This window comes from Corvus cornix, chromosome 6 (genome assembly GCF_000738735.6).
Source record: "Corvus cornix cornix isolate S_Up_H32 chromosome 6, ASM73873v5, whole genome shotgun sequence".
NCBI classification, from domain to species: Eukaryota; Metazoa; Chordata; class Aves; order Passeriformes; family Corvidae; genus Corvus; species Corvus cornix.
This window is the reverse complement of record NC_046336.1, coordinates 4,589,873-4,615,871: the sequence shown is the minus strand read 5'-3', so window position 1 is coordinate 4,615,871 and position 25,999 is coordinate 4,589,873. Positions and strand designations below refer to the sequence as shown.

Here is a 25,999-nt window from a genome sequence, read left to right as displayed (position 1 = left end):
ATCTTTGAAGAGCCTTTAGCAAGGTACCTGTCATCTCAAGAACATAATCAGAAGTGACTCTGCTACTGGTGGGACAGAAACATCAAACACATTATTAAATCAGTGAATTAATGGTTGAAAATAGTAATGCACCTTACATGGGAAAGATCAGGGATGGTGACAGTGGTGGAGATGACAGGACAAGGGGGAATGGCTTAAAGCTGCAGGATGGTTGGATGTAGATGGGATTTTGGGAAGAAATTGTTCCCTGGGAGGGTGGGGAGGCCCTGGTACAGGGTGCCCAGAGAAGCTGTGGCTGCCCCTGGATCCCTGGAAGTGTCCAAGGCCAGGTTGGACAGGGCTTGGAAGAATCTGGGACAGTGGAAGGTGTCCCTGCCCATGGCAGGGGGTGGCACTGGATGGGCTTTCAGATCTGTTCCAACCCAAACCATTCCATGATACCATTCTTCCATAAAATGCCAGTACAAAAGACAAAAGTCAGAGGTTATGCTTTAAGGAGTTACAGCTCCAAAACAATGGGAAGAAAACAGGAAAAAAAAATCTGAAGCAGCAAAAGAGTGAAATACTATTTATTAAAATATTTGAACTGCATAGAAGTGAACGTGGCAGAAAGTACCAAGAGGATCTTCCAGAAAGAAGGGCAAAGTCCTCATTAAGACTGATATGTGAGGAGGAAAAGAACCAGAGACGAGAGTCAAGCTGAGAATTACAAATGCAAACATTTCCACAGAATAGGAAAAATTGAAGCAATTGGCAGTAGCTTATCAGCTAAATAAATCAGATTACAGCAATCAATTTGCTGGCTAAAGTAATTAAAACATGGAATCAATTATGCTCTACGTGAGGAGCTGAGATGATGTCAGCAGAGCAGGGAGTGAACGAGGATCATTCCAGAAGGTCTGACCCTGGCACAGGTTTCCCTGGTGGATGTTGGAGTGTGGCTCAGCACATGCCTGTGGTGTCCCTTCCATGGCTGCTCTGTGCCTGTGCCTAATTACAGCTGTTAACTTTTATCACATTTGGAAACCAGTCCCACATGCTCATTGTCCTCAGCATGAAATAAAATCTGCATGATCGCTCTACTTGTCCCACATTACTGAACTTTTAATTCCTGCTCTTGTGCTCTTAACACCTTCTGAGCATGGAAAATGATTCCTACAAGACTTGGCAATCCTTGCCCTTCCTCACATTCCCCTGAATCTTCACCAAAAAGGAAAAAAAAAAAAAAAAGCAGAATTATTCTGCTAGAAAATCAAATATCACAACATTCAAAAGGTGAAAGAGTATCTTGAGCATAAACCCATCTAAGAGTCATCTCTTCAATGCAAAGAGAAGTGAAGTATGCCAAGATATCTTCATTTTTCAAGCAAAGTCCTCAAAAAAAAAAAAAAGTAATTTCAAAACACATCCGTTTTTTTCACAATCTCTATGATGGTCATCTTGGATTAACACATATTTTTGTGAATTTTCCAGTCCAAGCCACAGGTTTCATGAACCACACCAGATAGACACTGGGTCAGTTGAGGGGCACTGGTTTAGTCTGCTACATGTATGTTATAAGCAGATATATTTAGAATATCAGTAAATACAAACTTTTAAATCACAAATATTTATTAAAGTTTGCTTTTACTAACCCACACACCAATTTATTCCATGGCTGTTGCTTACAACCCACAAATTAAGAGAATAACATTTCCTTTTTATTACAGAAGCACTGCATATGAGGCTAAAACCCCACACCCCAGTCATTTCAATTTAATCCAAACATACTAAAAAGTGAGGGGAAAATGTGCCTGGCTACACCTTATTGGCATTATCTTCATTGTTTAAACATCTTGTACAGTCAAGGATCACACTGGATTTAGAAATACGCATTCTGATGGCTCTAAGTCTTCAATAACTTAATGAGAAACAGAGAGAAACTTGCAAGATGTCTCCTCTAGAGGAGCTGCTAGAAAGAAGTGGTATATCTGTCTTTTTCTTGGTTACAGAACTCAAATTTATTACCTATGGCTCTGACAATAGTGGAAAGTTACCTCTTTAGAAGACTTTAGTTCATGATCTCTCAGTTTATTTAAACTGTTTCTGAACTCTCTGAAGGACACAACACTACCTTAAAAAATAAACCTATAAGCAGCAGTTGTTTTAAAACAAAGCAGCAATTTCTCCCAAATCAGATGATTGCACAGTTCTAAACAATTGGTTTAATGTTTTCCATCTGTGATAGTTTTGCGACCACATTTTCATCGTCTCAAGAAGTTCAGTGCATTTATCCTTGTAAACATTAATCTGCATCACACCACCCTTACAAACATTAACATATCCTGGCCTTTGCATTAATCCCTCTGCCCACATCCAAATCCCTCTGCCTGCATCCATCCTACACGGATACAGCCCTTTGCCAGGGATGTGAACTCTGAGACGGGACCAAATGGCAACCACAGTTCACTTTCAGGACATAAATATGTGATCGTGGCTTTTGTGTTCAAAACAGGAGGAGGATCAAGAGCAGTATCACACTAATTTACTAATTTTTTAAAATATACTGTAAAATTAAACACTCTCTGTACTGGATGGGGAAAAAAAAGTCATCAAAATACTTGTGTTCACAAACACAATAAATATAAAACGTTTGAATTACTCTTTAACAACAAAGTGCACTAAATTGTACATAAAATAAAATGTTTTAAAAACACAACATTAGAAATGATAGTTATTGAAATAATTGTGACAAATTATTTTTCTAGTGGAAGCATTACGCACAAAAACATATATTTAAAATAAACAGAGTTTTGTATAACTGCACATGCCTGTAGATTTCTGGTTTTATTTAAGTTTTATTTACTAGAACTAATAACACTCAGTTTCTTGCAAGAAGCATTAAGATACAAAATGCAATCACTACTAAGAGGATTCAGAAGTTGTTAAATACTGGGATTGTTGTTTGCATTTTACTACTCTAGCTTACTATGAGCAGCAGCATAGATAAAAAATATATAGAAAGATGTATTTCTAAAGAAACAGTTTTTTCAGCTTATATTCCTATAAGTTTAAAAAAATCTGGTAAAAGCTTGTAATAAAAAGTTATAGGATTACCACAGAGAAAGACTGGAAATCTGAAGTAATTTTCTTTAGTTCAGTAAGTCAAAAACTAGTGATCTGCTATGAGGTGTTACATGGAATGGGTTTTTTAGTGTGATTCTTGTGAGTGTGAAGGGAGAGTTTTCTGACCTCTCCATAGCTTTGTGTAGTGTCCCAGGACTTTCTCCCGAGAAGGGAAGCTCAGGCACTGATTTTAGTGTTGTTTTGGGTCTATGTTTTGCTTTATTCTGATGGTTAAGGCTTACATGTGAGCACGAGGCAATTTTAAAGGCTTTTTGGATTTCTACATCTGTCCTTTGTGCAAGCACAGCCTTGCCCAGCTCCTGGGCAGCCACAGCCTGATCACTGGAAAGCCCAGAACAGACAAACCATCTCCTCTGGATTCCATTGCCTATCATCACTTAGGCTCACACCAGCTGGAAACAGTCTGAAGCCTGAGTTATTCTAAGGACTTCCACTCTGCTGGAAGAAGAAAGGCCTTTTCTGCTGTGCAGAGGTGGCAGATGCAAAGTCTGCTCTGCAGCAAGAACAAAGAGTGGAAGGTGGTTGCTGAATCATTTGGCTTTGTAATCTCTTTAGACGGTGTATCCAAATAACAGCCTCTTATTCACTGCTACAAATATCTACCAAGATGCTCAAGTTTGAATCCTACCACCACTTATTTCTACAGCTTGCTCTTGTCAAGTCCTCCTTCTCCTTGCTCTACCTCCATGAACTACTGCAAAATTCTTTCCCTGTCTTCCATCCACATCTCTGCCAGCTGCCCAAACCCTGATCACATCAGAGATCCCCACTTTTAAAGCTTCCCACACACTACTTCACTCCATCTTCATTCCTAGCACCTGCAGGCAGCAAAGTTCTACCTCTGACTATAGGATCTTATCCCAGACAAATTTATTTCTTTTGAAGGAAACTGCTTTGTGTCTCCATATTCTTAATTTCTCCTACAACTCTCATACTGCAAAAGATTTCTCCATAAACTCCGAAAGACACCTAAGATACTTCCTTAGATCCCTCTCTTTGAAACTCTCCTTCACAGTGATGTTTACAAAAGGGTCAGTTTAGTCTAATACTATTTAGTCTATTAATAGACTATAATTTAGTCTACTACTATAATTGACCAGGAAACCCAGAAGTGCCTCTCTCTCTCTTTATCCCACCCTTTTGCATCCATCATGGTTTGTGTTAACCATACCCTCTGGAGCAAAGAGTGTCTTGTCTCCAAGAACACACAAAGCAAAGGCAGAGGAGCCTCTGTTATGTGCAATTTTTCAACACTGAAGAAAATACTTTCATTTTAATTAATGTATTCCATTCGATGCCATTTTGATTTCACTCTATTATTAGATCTGCAGGAAGTTGAACAGATGTGTATTAGCTTAGCCAATTTATCAACTTCAGCAAATGAAATGGTTAAGACAGAAAAAGCACTGAAGTCCTTTTGAAGTGCAGCTCTAAAGCTCTGCTCACACAGCTTCTACAGACACAGGAAGGTGGGAAGCAGCTTCCACCACTGGGATTGCTGTGGGCCACGCCTAAAAGTTTGGATAAAGCTTTTTCACTTGGGTAACAGCCCCATGTTCGCCCTGGCTGGCACCATGTACACCCCGAATTATGTGACACAGTCATGTAACTATGAAGGTTTTGAAGCCACCACTCTTAGACTGGGATTGTATCTGTCCTCATCTGAAGTTTCTTTTTAAAGGTCTTGGCAGTCCAGCACTGACAGAAAGATTTGAAGTTTCTCACTAACTTAATTACCATCCCAAAAGTAGATTTTCATAAAAATTTTGCTTCATGAAGACATTTTTCACAGACTTCTCCCAGAAGCAACAAACCGAAAACCTCAAGAGATGTTAGAAAGAGAGAAGACATGCCACTGAGTTAGTCTAGAAAATAGAAACTGGAAGGATAAGAATATTGCCAGGATATCAGTAAATTATTTATAATTCTTTCCATACTGCTCTTGTTTCATGGGTAAGGCTGCTAGTGAAGTTACCAATGGAGTAAAACCCTGAGGAGCAGTTTGGGAGGAGGAAGCTAATGAGTGCCCAGGAATATTTCAGCAAATGCTATCATGTGACTGACTTCTGCTCATCAGCTTGATGTGTTATCAAAGTCACTGACTGCAGAGCAACCTTTTAATTAACTTTGTCTTTCTTTAGCATATCTCCATCTGTACTTACAGCTAATGGCCATGAAATGAAGTTTAGCACTATCTCCATTTCCAGATTGCATCAGTATTCAAACCCTCTGTTAGTGCACCACCTCACTAACTACTTACTTAGTTCTGAATAAATGCCTGGCCACTGGTTAGTAATATCAGAATCTTCATAAATCTCTCTCATTTATAAGATGATGCCAGGTCGTCTACATTTTTCAAAGTGAACAGACAACAAAAATGAAGGATCTGTTTCAAGACATGAGTTATATAAATAAATATTTTCTTACACTTAAGAAAAAAACCAACCCACTTTTTATGAGCATCTTTTTATTTTTATTCCAGAAAAGTAAAAATAAATCTTAATTAGGAAGGAGCTCTGCAATGTAATGTGTATGAATACTCAAAAATCCTTTCCATATTACAGAGGTTTGAAAGGTCAAAGCACATAACACACTCTCCTGAACTGGAAATGGGTAAATTTACCTAATAAATTTTTAGATTTTTTTTTTTCTAAAGGAAGGAAAACACGTTCAAAAACTCAGGAAAATTATGAACCCATGAGTTATGTCTCATACTAATTATGAAAAAGTTAGTATGAAATGATATTTCTGAAATTTTCTGACATTACACACAGTATTAGAAGATGACCATTGCCAGTGACTGCTTCACTGCCCCAGGCAGCAATGAAAGTCACATCATTTCTCCCAATTGTTTATTGGATCTGGTTATTGCTCTTGGTTTCAACGTTGGAAGTCCCACTCCTGATAAATCATGCCCTACTTAACCAACATAATTATGGATAGTGCTACAGAAAGCTGATTCAAGAGGAATAAAGCACACCATCATTTGTATTGCTTTTTAAAATTCACTGTAACGTCATTAAACTCGTATTAGTGACTGTTGGAGAACATAAAGAATGAGGAAGGGAACTGATTTCACTGGTGAGAAATGGCTTCCTTTGAGCAGCAACTCAAACCCCCGATGCCTACAAGCTCCCAGCAGGCCCAAAGCATCTCAATGTGCAGCTATGTTTTAATTTCCTTAAACCACAGGACACAAGTCACAGTTCCAGCAGTGTCTGGAGCGAGATATTCTGTGCTGATAACGACTCAAAGCTTTGTTTCCTGTGGTTTCCAAATGCCTGCTATGCCACAGGGATTTCACACCATCCAGAAGATGCTGCCCCTCTGCTTGCACGGGGTTAACACCTTCACAGGCACCAGTTTAGCACTCTCCTTTCTGAATACCAAGAGTATCCCAAATACCACTGGCCTCCAAAACCATTCCCTTCTTCCTTCTACTTTTGTAATTTTTTTCGAATTTCCCCTCATCAATCTAAGAATGATGTATTTACTTGAACCTTGCTTTGTAGTTCTTATAAGTAGTAGTAGTAGTAGTAGTAGTAGTAGTAGTAGTAGTAGTAGTAGTGTTCCTGTTGAGCAACCAAGTAACAGCCACAAGGTGAGGAAAAGCAAGGAACTCAACAGCATTTCCAGAACTCCACAGTCCTGCTTAAGCAGTCTTTTCAAATTCCTTTAATTTACCTACATCCTGCCCTTCAAACAGTTAACTGCCTAGGGAGTCCTACTAAACTACAGTAAAAAGTAAAAGGATCAAAAAGGAAAAATAAAGCAAAAAGTAAAAAGAGTAAAAAGAAAGAAGTAGCTGCTGAAGACTACTGAGACTCAGGTAAATCTGTGCTTTGGTGTCTAGAAACAGACCACAGTGTTACATGCTCTTGAGCTGAATAATACCACACATCTCTGAATAGTATCACAGCCACACTCATTTGTTACTCACAGGAGAAAGAAAACTTCAAGAGGAGGATATTCAACAAGTCGTAATTAATAACAAAAGTTATTCCCTTTCCCCCCAAGCACAACACCAAGCATCCTCTAACACAGCTCCCAGAGAGTCAGTAACTAAAGCAAATACATGGGTTTTTTTTTTCCATTTGATTGCCTTGTTTTACATTAGCATCACTGCATTGTGTTCTGGTCAGTAATATTTTCAACCAGTCAATCCTGGTAAATCACTAAGTACCTATTTTACACAATGTGTAAAACTATGTCAAGATGTTTAAGGTGCTTCTGCTGTTTATTGTGTTCTTCACATCCAATGACTGTTAAACTGAATGTTTAACTGATTGTTAAACTAAATCTGACACTTTGTTTCTTAACAAAAGCACCTGACGCTTTTAAGCTTCTCCAGTTCTTCCACTTTCCTGTATTGATTCCAACTTAATTCCTTTATGCATTCACCCAACTGAAATGTAAGTGAGGAACAATTATTTGACTGGTTTTGTTCATGCCCAGAATAGCAAATATAATTTGAAAATAATCTGAAAGGCAGCAATATGTGTTAATTTTGAACTACTTATAGTCTACAGGACAGAATGTACTTAAAACGTGCATTGCTTAAAAGATAAAATTCTCTTTTACTAGTGTTTGCTGCAGGAGCTGTGGATTGTACCCTTTTCATCCTTTACAGGCAAGATTTCCATACTGCTTCAGCAGCAGATATAAAAGCAGCAGTTATAAAAAGACAGACAAATTACAGACACATCGTTCCTTGTAACCTTACCTGCTTTTCCATCCTGGTTGAAGCGGGAGTATTTGGAGTGCTCGAGCAAGGGCAGGCATTGCTCAATGGGTGTCCACACGTAGGTCTCTGGACACAGCAGGTCAGAGGGCCTGTACTGACCCTGGGAAGGGGAAAAGATGGAAAAAAAACCCAAAAAGAGAGCAGTCATATCAGTTGCACAAGAACACTCTGGCTACAATTTGATTTTCCAAAGAGCAAGGAATAGTTTTTAATCTAATCTACACCAAATGAGTGTTCAGTGAAATCACAGGCTTTAGTCATTTCAGCACCATCTCAGGAGCACAAACTCAACCTTGGCACGTGATGAAAATGTAAAATTAACATAACACACTTCCACGATATCCAAGATGAACTAGGAAAGTTTTGGCTTTGCTCACTGGAACTCTGTATTTAAGTTATCCTCTGGAGTTCTGCTGGGTTGGGGCCAACACTAAAAAACTCAGCACCTCCAAAAGCAGCTCATCTCAAGTGTTGGTAATTCTAGCAAATAAAGGAGACCAAAAAAAAAAAAAAAATCTAATAAAAACCCCACTGAACAGTAAGCAGGAGGCTATTTTTATTACATTAGTGATGGAGCATTTCGTTCATTGCTGCTTAAATAGTAACACTTTAATTCATGGAGCTTTTCCTGGATTAGCTTACAGGTAATGATTGGTAAAATTCTACCAATTTTTTTTGCTGATTTATTAAGAAGATATTCTTTGCAGACATTCCCAGAAACTAAACAGCCTTAATTATTTTCCCTCCAGCTACACAGAAAGTCACCACCTCAGCAATAATAACCTCCCCTAATCAGATGTTCATTTGATTTAAAATAAGATTATTCAGCGGCCTATAACTTAAGTCAAAATTTTATCTTTGAGCCATTACTCATGCAACCCATACACTCTCAATGTTCAGAGCCATATGGTGGCAACAGCAAATTAATTTTTAACTTGCAAATTCATTACACATCTCAGCTTGAAAAACAGCCATACAGTAAAGAGAATGAAAAAATTTCAGGATACAAATTAAAAATTAAAAGACTGGGCATTATCAGAAGTCACACTGCAGTTGGTGCCATTAAGAGTCCTTCACATCAATTACATTAAATGGATAATTAAGATTATCATCTTGAGATGAAGCTGATTTACTGCCCAGTATCTGCTCTGATAAAAGGCAAAGAAGCCTAACATGAGGCTGAGCAACTGTTTGGGAAGGGACAATACAAAATTCCTGTGACTGCAGCCTAGAGATGAAGACATTCCTTTAGGGACACCCTTATGCAGTAACACCCAGTTTTGGAGAATCAGAACCACCAGGAATTCCCAATTCTTTTTATACTCTTACTGTTCAACTCTTCATATTTATGGAAAAATTAACTTTTTAAAATATATTTCCCAGCAACAGTAAATTGTTGAGAAGGAAATACAAGAATTATCTCTGATAAAAAGTCATCACTGTCCATGTAAAAGAGATAAAAATAACCAAGTTTCATGTTGAACCTTGTCAAATACCTGAGGTACTTTTCTGAAAAGGTCTGTATGATTTATTTTCTCATTTGAAAAACAATTGGGATTGACTTGGAACTACCACTTTTGGTTTTGTTGGCTTTTTTTTTTAATTAAAGGCAAATTTTTGTATTGAATTAAAACAATATTCCTCCAATTCCATTTAGAAACTTAAACCTCAAGACCCCAGAAAACCCTCTAAAGCCAGAGGATGGAAGTGACATTTTTAAATAAACCACTTTGAAATGTTATGCTCGCTAAACAGAAATAGTTGAAAGCTGTGTGAAGGTAGTGTTTAGAGAACACTTTTAATCATCATTACTCAGATGAAACAGTTTAAGGACTTGAGGAAAAAATATGCCTTTTCAGTCATATTTTAAAAAAATTAGAACATAATTACTTGTTGATTTAAAGACATTTTCTCAACTGGCCAAGAAGGCAGAAATAGCCAAGGAACTGTCTTTCAGAGCTGTTGCTTAAGCACAGAAAATACAAGTGGCAAATTAATCTTTCCTAGTAGCATGAGCTTAACTCATGGTTGTAAGAAAAGACAGCCCTGACACTCAGTTTCCCTAGAAGACCCTGCTCCCACATCTTGAAATTTATCACATTTGTGAATCCCACACATGAAAATCACTATGCAGCCCTATTCCTACATTTCCCACTTACTTCTGTAACATTACAGTCTGTCATAAAATGGGATGTATAAAATTAACTGCATTGCAGCATTACTGGTTTGGTTATAATTAGAAGAACCCTTCTTTAGCACTGAGCAGCACAGCAAAGGGAAAAATTGATTATCCAACCCATCACTGTAGATTCAATATTTATTTTGGGCATCAAAATATCGTAATTCGGAGAGGAAAGGGAAAAAATAGTTCTGACTTCCTTTAGATGTTTTCTTACCCCCCAATTTAGGAACTTGTTCATAAACTTCCCTGAAGGCACAGGAGGCTGCGGGGATGACACATCACTGACCCAGGACACTCAGTGGAATTAGAGGCAAAAACGAAAGAAGCCCTTGATTCTCTTTGATATCCTCCCTTCCCAGAAGTGTTTCCAAACACCCCAGAAGTTAAGATAGTTCTCCTGTAAAGGTGTTTTATTTACACTGCTGGTCAAACCCACATCCCATGACTCACTCCACAGAGGAAGGGGGAACACAGGATGTACCCAGGTGAGCTTCCCAATGAACAGCATTTGCACTATGTCTATATTGACAGAATTAAAAAGGGAACCCACAGGACTTTATTAAATCAAATTAAATGATTTCTAAGGGCTTTTGCCTCCCCCCACCCTTTCCATAAGCACACACTCTCAATTTACTTACTTTCTTCAGAATATTTAAAACCTCAATATGAAAATAAACCACTATGAATCCACTTCCTACCTTTTTCCACTCTCCCGTTATTCCTGGACTGCAAAAACATCTAAACCTGAGAACCCACACAGACTATGCCTCATGTACACGAGCATCTGTACTTCAAGAAAAATGTTCAAATTTCATTACTCATTCTGAAATGATTACATCATCTAAATAAATTGCCTCTGAGCATACTATTTATATTCCTCCTTATTCTTAATACTGATTTACAGTATACACCCAACATAAATCCAAAATAAAAAGGGGATCTCCTAAAGGGAAGTGCTGCAGAGGGATTTATAACAGTAGAACTTAATCAGATTTGCAAAACTGATTTTGAAAATCATTTCTCTTTGGCTTCCGATTAAATCAGTATTCATTTCAGAAGTGATTCTGTCTACGGTAAGAGTTCACAACTGAAAATATTTTGCTTTCTCTTATCTCATTATACACAAGCTCTTGCACAGTAGAACTGTTTAAGTTGTCCAGACCATCTTGGGAATATTCAACTACAAGATTTTCAACAAAAAGTATCATCTTACAGACCATCCCTAAGCACTGTCTCAGGTTTCAGCTTCTCAAACCCAATACCACCTGCTGATGAAATGAATTCTGTCAATATCAAACAACTGCACATATTTCTCTCTCTGCATCTACATTTCGCCAAGAAATATCTGAGACATAAAATGTGGGTTTTTGGAAATGTTTTTGGGAATTAGGAAAAAAATGGTCGAGTGGAAGGTGTCCTTGCCCATGGCAGGGGGTGGGACTGGGTGATCTCTAAGGTCCTCTCCAGCCCAAACCATTCTGTGATTCCTCCATCAGACTGAAGGGAATTAAATTTTTTACAGCACCATGAGGTAAGGTATTCCATACCTTTAACCACCCCAGTCAACCCATCCTTTTTCCAATTTTGCTATTTCTTCTTTGAAAGAGGGGAAAGAGCCACGGCGGGGAAACCATTTAAATTGCATGGAGCAAGGAGTGTAACAGCCCAATGCATAATAAAGGTACAAATTAGATTAAAGATACAAATTAGATTAAAGATACAAAAAGATTAGATAAACATACAAAAAGATAAATATCTGACTAATCTATCGAATGGCTTGACTAAAAAACAATACTGAAAATTAGTACGGCTAAGAAATTCCTGAGCACATGGTTCTTTCTACCAAGTCAACTCATTGCAACATAAATGTGACTGGTTTTTAATAAAAAATGATGTTTTTACTGCAAGATGTTTTATTGTCACTAATGGTTGGGCCATTTTTCCTCCTATATCATATAAAAGAGAGAGCCTTCAAGGTGCTTTCCCTTATACAATTAGACATGCTGTATTTTAATTGGAAGCTTCTGGAAATAAATTTTACAGAGAGACTGCCGAGCCTAAATTAATACTTCACACCATGATGGTTTTTGTTTTACAGTTTTCGAATTACAATCAGCCAGAACTTCTCTGAACTTTTATTCCACAGGAAGGGCACAGGTTTTAATGAGACTTTAGTCTGGAGATTACTTTTTAAATATTTTGCAAAATCTGAGGGATTTGGTAAGCACTTGAGATGAAAAACACCAGCAGAGTTTGTTTTTGTAGTCTAAGTAAATCTTAAAATGTAAAACTACCAGGAAAAACAATAGTCTCAAAAATGAAGGTCGAGCACCAGTAGCACTGAAAAAACAAAATAGGAAGGTTAAACTCACATTTAATTCTTTTATCAGGTACAGTTTACATCTGTATTCTATTTTTTCAAAATAAAACCATTGATCTTTTATTAAAAGTGAATTAAGACTGCCTTCATCTCCATTTCCAGCCAGCTGCTTAAAAAGAAGTGCTCTGGCTACACAAACAAAGCCACCCCAAATTGCCAACAGGGACCCATTAGAGCTGGGCAGCGCTGCCCGTGCAGCCAACCTCGGCTTTATTGAATTCAGCCTTTCCCCTGAAAGACAACCCCCTGGAATCCTCTCAGCAGAGTGCTGCAGCAGACCCCTGCTCCCTGATTTCATTACATAAACAGAAATAGAGTTTATGGATCCCCAGGAGAGCCCTTGGCCAGTAACTCGACCTGCCATGTTTTCCCGGGATGGCCATGCCAGCCCGGACAAAGAACTGCACATCCTAACCCTTCTGTTCTTCCAGACTCTCACATGGCCTCCAGCTGTGCAAGGCCAAAAAGACTTCAGAAAAACAACAAAAAACCCCCCTGCCCCAAAACTACCTGCACAAATTCACTCCCACCTCGCAGTCACTGTTTTAAGCATCTTCTTAAACAAACAAAACCCCATAAGCAATAGGCAGAGAATGAAGCAAGCAGCTCTGTTTACCCAGGAGGGACGGCTGGAGACTTCACCTTTACCACCAAAAACTACTGAGCTTACAGCAAAGTATACACCAAAGAGGAGTTACATCACTGGGTCACTCAATTAACAACTTGGATTTCACCCGGCTGCCTGAAACTCCAGTGCCAGGATCAAACAAGCTGCTCTTGTCCAAGCTGCAAACTTTGAAATAATTATGGACTCCATACTTTTAGGATCCCAGAGTTGCATTCTTGAGAGCTTAGCCACCTTTCTGTTTCATTAAAGAATAATGTGTTGTAATCCTTAAATGATGTTATGAATAATAACCAAAATCTATTTGGTAACTCACAGAACTCAAGTACATGGAGTGCCAGCCCTTGCTCTTCAGAAAGACGTGTTTATTCTCATTTAATTACATCAGCACAGGCACAAAATCTATGTTAAGGGAATTTTACAGGCAGCCAGGGAGCTGTAAGGTGCTTCCCAAGACACATCAAACATGGAAACTCAGAGCAAACACCCACCCTTCTCTCATATTCTTTGGTTTCCTGTAAGTGAAATGTAAATATAATTTGATGTTCTATTTCCAACAGAAATATGGACTCAGAGAATGGTTTGGGCTGGAAAGGACCTTTAAGGTCATCTAGTTCCAACCCTTATCTAGATCAGTTAATAATGTCATTACTTCTTTTAATTGTCTTTCTAAATATTCCTTAATGATGTTTAAACTGACTGTCCAAAGCAAATTTGTATATAATTTACCAACTTGCACCTCTTTTTTGTTTATTTCCCAAGTCCGTGTAATGTATTAAGAGAAATAACTAATGATAAACCCAAAGCAAAAATACTTCTGACACTTGTTTCTACATGTCAAACAAAATAATTTCCTACAAATACTGACTATATGTTCATACTTGGATGTACTTCACTAAATATAAAAAAAAAAAAGCATTTCAGGAGGTTTTTATAGTGTCCCTCAGGTAAATAAAGTATTTCAGGTAAGCGTAAAACAGATTAAGACAATGAGTACAAGTCAAAAAGGAAAGCAGCCAAGTTTCGCATTCAATATCCTACAATTATCATGTAATTATTTGGCCATTAACTGCCTACATGCTCTTAACCCACTACAAAAGTGGAATTAAATTATCTTAAATTTCACTGAGATTTAAGGTAAATCTCAGTCCTTTATTTGCCTAGGGTGCTCTGCAAAGAAGTACTTTTAAAGAAATATTCCCCCTTCCCCTCAAAATACCTTCAGAAACTTTTACTGTTTCTCTGTTTTCCCAACACATGCTATTCCTAGCAATCCCCTAAATTTTTAGGATTCTGCTATCTTTGTAGCTTAGTGCACACTCCAAATAGCTGCTTTCCCCTTGTCCTCTTTCACAGAAATTATCTGAAATATTCAACACTTTCTAGCTTGTTTTTGATACTGGGAAACAGCCAACAGGTGTCTGAAAAGGCTCATGGGCTGCGAGAGAAAAAATTGCTTTCCTCTGAGGTGGAAAGGGAACATTTGGGACACATTTTGATTTTTTTTTTCTTTTCCCCCTTAGTCTTCAAGTCTATGCAGCTCCTCTTCCTCCTTTTTTATGCCAATGTTATCTTTCCCTCCCCTGACTGAATAGAACATGCCAAGGGAGGCTCTGGGTGTTTATGTTGAGCTTCAAGCTATGACCTGCTGCACATTAATATCTAAACACGCCATCCATAGGATCCAAGAAGCCAACAAAGCACTGCTTGAGATAAAGCACATCCATGACCACACTCCGACGGTTCTCCTCTCCAACACCACCGTATGAATCAATGAGATAATTCTGGTTTCAAGTTTTAAAGTCAGCACTAATTAGTACGGTTGAGAGCCTCAGAGAGGGCTGCTGCATCATCTCTGCCTTATCAGCTTGGGATGCAATTGTCCAGAGCTAAAGATAAGACACAGCCCTGGTCATCCTCTCACAGCCACTTTCAAGCACTGCTCTCTCCTCCAAGACTTCTTGCTAAGGGATTGTCCTTTCTCATTTATAAAGAGCAGTAAATGAGAGTTTTCCTTTTGATCTAATCAACTAAAGCCATTCTCTTTAGATAAAGTCACCATATCGAAGCCACTGTGTCTGCAATAAAGCCATGATCAGGATTGCACAAAAGAGGAAAAAAAAAAAAGTGTATGTTCAGGAATTACATCATAAAAATTTGATGACTAGATAGACACACGCATATTTACATGAATACTTAGGAAAATTTAATTTAAAGATTTGCAGGGGGGCAGTTGTCAATCCTTTATATTCCTATTCTTTGCACTTAAGAGATTTACTCAAGCCAGTGGGTGTCCAGTGTAAGGTAACATCTCCAAACTCAGACACAGGACATGAAATATCTGTGCCTATTCCCACTCCATACCTCCTACTCTCAGCAAGAAAGATGGACAGATATATACATACAAATTCTACATTTGTGATTCTTAAGATTTCAGTAGCATTCACTGTTTAGATTAAACCTACCAGGCTGAATTTGCCCTGGAGATGGTGTTTCACACTGCAGAGCCAACAGTACCATTACAAAAAGGTTCCTTCAAGATCAATAAAGTGCATTATTTACCCTGAAATTGCTATTGTACCCTGGTTCCAGACCTTTGATGACAGCAACAGCAAATTTATGGATTCTGGACTGCCCCAGGGTGACTGTTTATCCAAAGCTGAAATAATAATATCCAAACGACAGACAAGTTTGAAGACAACTCTTGAAAATGAGAAACAAAGAGAAATACTACAGGTATGGAGCTTACAGAAAATTAGGACCACTTTTCAAGCGTATTTTCTAAGTAATTTTACACCACCAAACTATGATGTGTCTATTTTGCCTTCTTTACATTTCTCAAGGTTCCTTTCTCTTTTTTTCTTGTTTATATCTCCTAATCTGTGCATTTTATTAAAACAGACTACTGAAACCAAGATTGGCTTTCAGTGCTGTTACATAAACTTTGTGTTTGATGTACACAAAAAAAGGAGATGCTGATATGAGATGGTACTTACAGGAAAACTCTACTGGATGGAATTCCAGAGACTGCCACCAGAATATTAAGAACATTAGACTATTAAGAACATTATTAAGAATACAAAAACTTTCCATAGCTTCAAATATTGCCATTTTATCTTTCTCACATGCTTAATATTTAGTATCAGTGACACTAAACTGGCAGAACAGCGACATCCACACGAGACTGAAATTCCAAGGAATGTTTCTAATTCAAAGCGTACTGGTGCACATTGAGAGACTGAGATCCCCTATGAACTCAAAGGGTTGTGTGTTCAAAACATTTTACAGCAAAAATGATTCTGTGATTGTAAATAAAATATATAAAATCAGCTAACATTTACTGGAAATTGCCATTTAAAATTCAGTTGGGAACAAGCTAATTAAAGATGGAACCACACAGTTGTTCTGGAGCTGGAAGCCAGTGTCTGTCTTGTCCATATAGAGGCTACTCAAGAATGCTAAAAAAACCAGCACAATTTGAGAAACTTAAGTGGGAAACAACAATAAAGAAGAGTTAAGCTTGTACATTTGAAGGCTATTAACTTACTTGAATTTTAGCCAATTTTTTCAACAACTTCATATTTTTAATTATATTACAGAAAAAAATATAATATGAATTTCCTTTTTACTGCAAAAAAATCAAAGAGTTTGGGGGAATAAAAGTCATATGATTACTGAAATTGACCTTGTTTACTTTGAATCTGCAGCAGAAATTCTTAAGGAGACCCTAGCATTAAACTTGGAAAGGGAGATTAAAAAGAACTATGACAAAAAGATAAAACCCAAGTGGGGGCCTCGAGAGGAATTCTTCATTAGAGACACACCAACTCTGTTGACTTAGGTCTAGCTCAAAAGGAGTTTATTTTGGCAGCTGGGAGAAGCAAAAGAAGAGAAACAAAAAAAAAAAAAAAACACCCCAAGAAAAAGAAGTGAGTGTTTCAATCATGTGGATCCCATATCTTTCTCTTGAAGGGTTGCCATAAACTGACAGTATTTTTTGAGTTCATTAAATTAAATGTATGAAATTAAAAGTTAAAGTTTGTTTTCTTATATTTTATGTAAGGTGAAATAATCACAGGAAAAATATGCACAGCCTAATAGATCATAGCCACGCTTTATCCTTCCAGACACAATATTGTCACACTGATATCAAATAGCTTGAAACATTCATTAATACCTCTCTAGCTGGAGTCACATCTAAAAGAACAGCTTTCATCTGTAGCTTATGGACATATGCCACACGAAAACTAAATTAATTCCCTGTCAAAGAGGCTTCTGCTATGTAGTTATCAAAGTAAAAACACCACACACCGTGTTTACTTAATAGAAAAAATAGATAAACAAAATTAAATTGAGAGAATTTAAATGAAAGTGAGCACGCTTTAATTTTTTTTTTCTGTACAACTGCACAGTGAGAAGCAGAAAATTAAAATTCAACAGAATTAAAGCACCAGCATGATAGAAATGGGTGTCAGGGCAGAGTACACAATCTTTTATTTTCATTTTATAAAAGCATTGGCTGTGGTTATGATGTGCCAAACAGTGAACCAATGTAAATTAGTTTCTTCATCTTTTGCAATAACGACAAGAAATTATTTTGTGACATAAAACTCACTTCAAACTGGTTTTTCTCACCTTCTAAAGCAACAATCCTAAAGGACAACAAGAAGAAAGCAGGTATATTCTATATATCTTCTTTTCAGGTACCTATGAAGTCTCCATTTACTCATTTTATCCATGCACAACACACACATTGCTCTTGCAACTTAATACAACTGCACATCCCCAGCTCCTGGACAAAGTTGCTCAGACCTGTGCACCAACAGGCACATGGAAACCTGCTTTTCTTCCTGCCCAGTTTCTCTGGATTTCTGACATTTTTGACTCTTCTTTGCCTGCATGTCTACCTTCAGAGCTATTGTGTTCTGTGGTTACTTACAAGCCCTTTTTCCCAGTGTCTATCAGTGTCCAAACTTTCCCAGTGTCTCTGACTCTCTTCAGAGAGTTTTCCCCAGAGCCCCAAACCTTCCCTTCTCCCAGTTTCTCTAAAACTCAACCCTTCACCCCACTCAGAGCCCCTTTTCCAGCTCAGCTCTCCCTGTGTGACTGCCCAGACCATCACACACCACTGGGAACTCCTGTCCTGGACTTCCCCAATGTCCTGCTCCAGCCTCCAACAGGGTTCCAAAAAACCCAGCCAAAACCACACAGAACTTGCCAAAAATCCATCCAGACTCTGAGGGCAAGAAAATAAGACCTTCCCAAGGAAGTCTGGGCGAGGGTAGCCTTATACTGAATAAATAATTTCATGCTTCTCATGCCCAGCTACCGACTCAGCCTGTGGAATATTTCAAGACATAATAAATAACAGACTAATTGACAGCTTTGCCAGTTGTGAAACACTGATACTCACAAGTTGAAATACACCCCTAATTAAGAATTCAGATGCATGATGTTGGCTTTAGATTAAGATATGCTATGTGGGGTTTTCAAACTTTATGCAATTAGATCATGTTGAAAAACAAGGTCACTAAAATTTGTCAGTCTAGCTCTTTTCATTTCTAGTTGCTTTCATACATCTAAGAACAAGAAATAATATTCTGAAATCAGTAATTCAGAACAGTACAAGGTTTTTAACTTCAAGGCTTTCTACCAATACATGGTACACTAGACAAGTTTTTTTAAGACCAGCAATAAAAAATTTAGTAAAAGCCAAGTAATTTATCTTTAGTCATTTAACACTGAAATGGACACAGCCCAGTACTGAAGAAACAACCTCAAAACCAGCGGCACGTAAATGCAAATAGATGTTAACAGTAATTTTAGGATAGAAGAAAAAGAGTAAAGTTGTAGGACAAAGGTAGACAACAGCACAGTCAAGTTCGTAAGTACAATCTTCATTTTTGCAGGATCTTAAATAAGTAATATTGTGAAATTCGTGGTAATGTATCCTTAATGCACACACAAAGATGTTATTCAGACTAAAAATCTGAAGGAGGAAAAAAGGCAGTGATAAATCTCAGTCTTTCAGTGTCTACAATTTGTATTACAAGGGTAGAGTAATGCACCTCTGCCAAAAAATCTAAACCCACTTGTCTCCCTTACATCTGCAGATTAAAAACTGAATAAATAAATAAAAAGGCTCACTTTACCAGTGTTCCAAGCATATGTTAGACCTTAAACCTTAACAGCAACCAAAGCAACAGCTATCTGCACAAAGGATCAACAAGTATCTGTACGAAAATTCTGGACCATCAAAACACGTGCGCTTTAGGAGAAGTTTCTTCTATTGTCCCTAAAAATGTTCATTTTCATAGTGAGTTTTCATTCATGAAACAAGCATTCTAATTTTAGGTCGGTTTTGTTTGTCGAGTGTTTGTTAAACAAGCCTGCTTTGTTTGCTGGGAGAGGGGAATTTGTAAACAAAGCCTCTGTGTTCTCCCAGGAGTCCCCTCTCAGCAGGAGAGCATCTGACCACCCTGGGACCATCCCAGCACGTGGAGCTCAAGCCACAGGCCTGAACTGCAGCCATCCCTGCAGCAGGCTCAGAACAGACAAAGCCTGTGGTGCAACAGCATCACCGTTTTGCCACCCCTGAAGAGATGGCTCGTGGTGTCCCAGGCTGGAAAACTGGGAAGTGAAGTGGGACCACATCCACCTCCAGCCCAAACATCTGTGAGAGGCAAGAGCCCCAATGCTGCAAGAAGCAGAATGTGAACTGCCACCACAGCCCCCACCAGCTTCCCATCATCTTGCAATCACAGGGCTATGGAATGGTTTGGGTTGGAAGCGACCTCAAAGCTCAGCTCATTCCACCCCCTGCCATGGGCAGGGACACCTTCCCCTGTCTCAGGTTGCTCCAAGCCCCGTCCAGCCTGGCCTTGGGCACTGCCAGGGATCCAGGGGCAGCCACAGCTGCACTGGGCAATCTGACAGCACCCTCACGGTAAAGAACTTCTTCCAATATCTCAAGTAACCCCCCCCTCTGGCAGTGGGAAGCCATTCCCTGTGTCCAGTCCCTCCATCCCTTGTCCCAAGTCCCTCTCCAGTTCTCTTGGAGCCCTTTAGGCACTGGAAGGGCCTCTAAGGCCTCCCTAGAGCCCAGGACATGTTTGGTTTTCTTTTCTTCTCTTCTCTGCCTTAACACTCCAAACTGAAAACCAGGCTGCAGCTACATTAGCTGTCAGAAAAAACACTGAACTGAGAGAGCCCCAGGGCTTCAATGCACTCCCTCTGAGACCATGCTAAATAAAAGAAATTGATGAAAGAATACAAGAATAGGGACACTAAACAAATGTAGGAATAAGACACTGAAAACATGGCTAGACAGAGATGTACTGAATTTTTGTTAAGCTGTTTTGCAGGAAACAATAACTGCCTGAGGACACAATACAGTAAAAATAATTGTATCCTTTCAACATGTTCTTTTTGACATTGACTTGTTTTCAAACTCCTCCTTACGTTATTAAACTCTGTCTCCTTAATTATAAACAAATATTAAACTTCTAATCCTGGAATTCTTGTCAAATAAGTTCATTTTTATCACACAAAGCTGAAAAAAATGAAATTATAGTGGGAGATTTTGTAGCAGTCATTCCTCATGCAGCTTTGCAGCCATTAAGCTCCTGGCTCTGTAAAACTGCCCAACACTATTCTTTTAGTTGGGCAGAACACGTTCACCATTATGCTTCCATCTGAATTACTGCCATTTAAGGTACACAAATGTCTACTTGCATGTTTAGGAAAACAGACTGTTTAACATTATGTATCCCCAAAGTCTTTGAGCTGAAACATCAACACTTCAGTTTTCTCTTAATGCCAGATGTTTGGAAACTTTGCTTTATAAACACCTTCACATTAAAAAACAAGTTTGGCAGCAAATGGGCTGGAATTAGTAACTATACTATAGGCTGTATAAGTCCTCATCATTCCAAAACCTGGTAATTCAAGGGTGTATTAAACATCCACCCGAATATGGGATTAGGGGAGTATTAAATTAGAACTGCACTTACAGAAGTCTAGCACTTTGTTGCCATTCTAACAGTTTATAATCCCTGCTTTTCAAAATTAAAAATAATTAAAAATTGCCCAGGCAATCACCCTGCTTTATTTTAAAATCAATAAAGCTCCACCCAGTACTTATGTGCATGCGTATCTTGAAACAAGAAGGCAGCTTCACACACTTCCCTGTACTTTTAACACACTTCTAAAATAGACAGCAAAGTGTTATAAACAGTTGTGTGCTTAGCATATATTATGTCAATATTTATTGCCATAATATAAGTTTAAATGACTAAAACTTTAATCAGTTTGAGTCAAACAAGTTTAGTTCAGATCTGCACATCTAAGGAACAGCAGCCAAAAATGTTTCTAAACATTTCTGTCTCTAAAAATATACTGTAACATCTCTACACCTCCTCTTTTGCCCTGAATGGAAGGTAGTTAAAAGCAATTAACAACAAGCCACACAATGCCAACTGGTAAAGGCTAAAATGGAAAGAACATAAGAAAAAAAAAAATCATTAAATAAATCATGGATATGTTGCCCATATAATCACTCAGCAGCCCTTGAGAGCACTAGCCCTAATAGCTGAAATAAATAAAAAAAAGAAATCAATAGATCAGTGGAACAAAAAGCTCATCTTGTCTTCTGTCCATTCATAGAACAACAGTGCATTTGTGTTGGGACAAAGACAGATTTTGGGTCCTATGTACTTTTGCTCCACAGACCCATTCTTCTTCCATTAATTGACAATGGAGTCATTTTCATACCCTTTTTTTGTCACCCCATCTCAGTGTAATTTGTGAAAACGTTTTTATTCCAAACAAGAAAAGGGGAGGAAGCAAACAGTATCCCATGCTATTAAAAAAGACGATCTACTCCCTTGACACCTTTCTAGTAAGAATCCCCAAATTATCCAACATGTCTAACATTGCAAATAACTACTCTGAACAGTTTCAGTCCTTCCTTTTAGAACAACTGAACAAAGTTTTTGGCAGTGGTTAATTCTCACAGGACAAGCAGAAACCTCGGGGCAGTGTCTGAAAACACCAAGGGGGGCTTTGGGGTTGTTGATTTTTAGGTTTTTTTTTAATTTGTACTCAAAAAGACAACAACTCATCAAGCTCCCAGGTCTCCACAGTAAGGCAACCTTTGAAAGCCTTTGGGAACTGATTTTATTAGATTAAGAAAAAACTTTAAAGAAGCTGTAACAAAAATGTTTCACTTCTCCACTGACCCTCCTGCTTGGGGCCCTTCTCTGTGCAGCCTCTCAGAGCCCTCATGGATCTTTGGGAAAACTCAGCACCACCCAAGCGCCTGCCAAGCTCCACAAACTTCAACGACTGTCTCTAACACCAATTAAAGAGAGCACAGACTTGTTTTCAAATTACTTGCATCTAAATAATGGTGGTGGCTACCACAGGATAACATAAATTAATCTGCTCCCCTGCCAGGGATGTGCTGCTGGTGTGAAAATACAATTAATTACCATCATCTGAAACCCAGTACTATCATAGCCTTGCTCTAGGTTTTTATTCCTCATTTGTTACTTTGAGCTGTCACTTCAGGTATTTACCATAATACTATAAATAATAATTTACTACAATAAAGTAGTAAACTCATCCAGGAGATCTCCATATGCACTGGAAGGGAAAACCATAAAACCCTCTCTGCCCTGTCAACTCACCTAATGCAATAGTCTTTCCTGAAAGAAAGGAAAATGCAAGTTTTAAAACAGATTTACCTAAAGCAGAATGGAGCACAGAGAAATTCAACAGCACACACACATTTGCTTTCACAGCCACATAGTCACAAACCCTGACACTAAAAATAACTCAGCCAACATCCCAATGCAGCCCATTCTGAAAACTTTGTAGTTGCACAATTCCCTTTTCCTCCCTTTCTCCTTGTCTCCAGAGGTTACTATCTTCTTTAGTACAATGAAGGCAGCAACTCATGTTATATAAACAAATGTTACAAGCTGACCTCAGCATCTGAGGGCCTAATTTTAGCCACCATTCTCTAGGACAAAAATACATTGGTTGACGAAAATCTTCTAGGATGGATAAAAAAAAATTACAAAAAAAGCTTAAATAATGAGACTTGGAGAGAAGAAGGAATTGAGGGGTATTTTTGGTGGATGGTTGATGGGGGTTTTTAGAGAAGCCAATGAAGAGAAATGTTGGTAGCCATCAGGTTTAAAAAGAAGGGTGTTGCAAAAAATCCTACAAAACCAAACACAACAACAAAAAGAAATAATACTTCTATTCTTTAGGAAGAAAAGCTTAGGTGAGACATGAAGAAAAAGAATTTCAGTGAGATGACCACTAAAGAACAAGAATATATAAGAATATATATTCTCATATACTCTCACCAAGGCAGAGAGATGTGCATGAGTCTATCAAGGGAGGCCCTTGGCACACATGTCCTACAGGTCTTAAAAGTTAACACAAATATAACTGAAGCTGTGTTGCAGTAAAGGGATGGACTACACCATCCATGATTCCACTTTTCCCTCCTGAAAATCCAAATCACTCACCTCTATAGGATTTTGGGACTCTCATTCCCATCCAAGTATTGATGTTGAACTTTTTGCAAACTAGACTGTTTAACATCAGGGTTGAGGATAAATAACAGAACCTCATTAATATACTTCTGCTCATTAATTACACTTTTACTTGGAGACTTGATACAGTTGGCAGCTAAACAAACTCAGACAAAGAAAATAATCATTCATAGTAATGAATTGTCCTCTAGATCACATGTAACACTTCAGAGAAGTGTACTGTGATACCCCTGTAAAATTAATGAGGTCTTAGTTAAACCAGGCTTCATTAAAGTATCTCCCATTAAACCTTTCCTGGAAAATTGAAGAGAAAACATCTCTTGTGTTGATTAACTGGCTTGTCAGTCAGCTCCTACTGTAAAGGCCACAAGTGAAATATGGCAGAGCCAGGAAAAGCAGGAGTTGCAGGCTTTCAGACCAAATAAATTCCACTTGACAATATTGCCTAATTAAAGCTAATATAATCAGCAAAACAGCAAAAATAAGAGCAGCTGGATTTGGAGTTAAATGAGAGAGGCAATACTCCAAGTGTTGCCAGCTTCAATCAAAGTAGTGCACAGATAAAATTAACCAGTTTCAGTGACTCACACTTTGGTGACAGATTTGACTTTTCTGTAGGACACAAGAACTTTAATATTTTGCTCAACATCTGAAATCTGGCCTGGTTATGAACAGCTTCACACAGGGACTGTGTCAGGAAAAGTGAAGAGCATTATCTCAATACTTATGTTTTAACCTTTTCCACCACAGCACTGCACAATGTCCATCTCTGAATAGTCAAACCCAGTCACTTTTGGGAATTCCCACAAAGAGACATTTACAGAGACAAAATTCAGAAGGAAAGGGTGTTAAGTAGTGTTTGAGGACCGTCCAAAATGATTAAATCAACAAAAAATGAAGTGAAGCTGACGAAGCAGCACTGCATCAAATTCATTTGCTCAATAGAAACCTTAAAAATACTCTTAATTCCATGCATTCTTACACTTACTAGCAAGGACTAATGGGTTTGTAGAACTACAATTGGAAAATTCTGAAATGGGAATTTTGACCTCATTCCTCAGATGAAGAAAAAAATTAAAGACACATGAATTGTGAAATATACTATTCCTCCTTAAAAAAATAATTAAAAACAAACAAACAAAAAACCCAAAAACACAAGAAAGCCACCCAAACAAAATCCACAGCTCTTTTGTCTCTGCAGTTCACAATTTACAGTTCTCACTTTAACTGCTAGTGGTTGCTATGGAGTCCCCAAATGAGCCTTCAACTAAAATTTAGTGTAAGTCAGAAATAAGCAGGGAATTTATGCTGAGCCATGAATTAGACATGATAAATTTCTACCAGCTACCATCATGCAGAAGATGGTTTGCCTCAGGTTTATTAACATGATCCTGCAAAAATCTTTTTAGCAGGTCCTTTTGACAGAGACAGGCAAGTTACCTCTAGTAACTCTGAAAACATCCACCAGTACAGAACTGGCCAACAATTTAACAAACTGTGCCTCTTACCCTTGGGTTTTTATGAAAATAAGGTAGGATTTTCACTCAAATCTTACACGAATTAGCAAAATCGTATTTATTGAAAAAAACCATTATAGTGAAGTGGTCCCAAACTAATAGAATTCCTGTAACAAGTAACAGGTGTAGAATGCATCCCTGCTGATGTGCAAATGTAGGTAGTTAATGCCACATTAATCACATTTCTATGTTTATTCTTCACAACATCTGAACTGGGAATGCTGAACATACAGAATATTTTTAGGTTTTTTAAGGACCACATGAAAATAACTTGATCCAAACCCAGTTCATTTTCTCAAGGTGCAATAATGAAGAAGAAACTTGCTGACTTCAGAGGTCAGCTGAGACCTACAGAACAAACATCTTCTGCTCTGATAAAAGCTTAGAAATAATACAATCAAACACAAATACACATATTTCCACCTCATTTCTGCTACAAACTTCAGTCATTGTAAATTCCATAAACAACTAAAAAAGTAACATGGATTTCTAACATTAGGAACATAAACATTTCTAACATTAGAAAAATAAATCCCCAGGGACATGTTCACTTCTCTCCCAAGGGAGTTCTAACTGACCAAAAAATTAAGTCCTCATTGAAAATATTTTACCAGGAAAAATAAAGTTAAGCAAAAAGACACAGCTGGGATCTGTGACTGTTTCTAGCAGAAAAATGGGATTGCAGAAAAATACTGTGTGAAATTCAGCACAGCTTCAACACCTGTACTGAGGAAAAACAGCAATAACTTACCAATCACATGCAGTAAAAACCAACAGTTTAGGGGAAAAAAAAAAGTAATTGCATTCACTGTCTTTACCTGCAATGAAAACATGTAAATAAACATGGAAACTGATAT

General features: G+C 38.0%; 1 protein-coding gene across 6 annotated transcripts in view; it reads right to left on the bottom strand.

Moving 5' to 3' along the window:
* The window catches only part of ATE1 (arginyltransferase 1), a 70,067-nt gene that overhangs the window by 10,918 nt on the left and 33,150 nt on the right, over positions 1-25,999 (bottom strand). For all 6 annotated transcript variants that reach the window (XM_010408070.4, XM_039553710.1, XM_039553708.1 and 3 more), the window contains exon 11: positions 7,850-7,970. In XM_010408070.4, the coding sequence (XP_010406372.1) occupies positions 7,850-7,970 (121 nt within the window). The remainder of the gene's footprint in view (positions 1-7,849; positions 7,971-25,999) is intronic.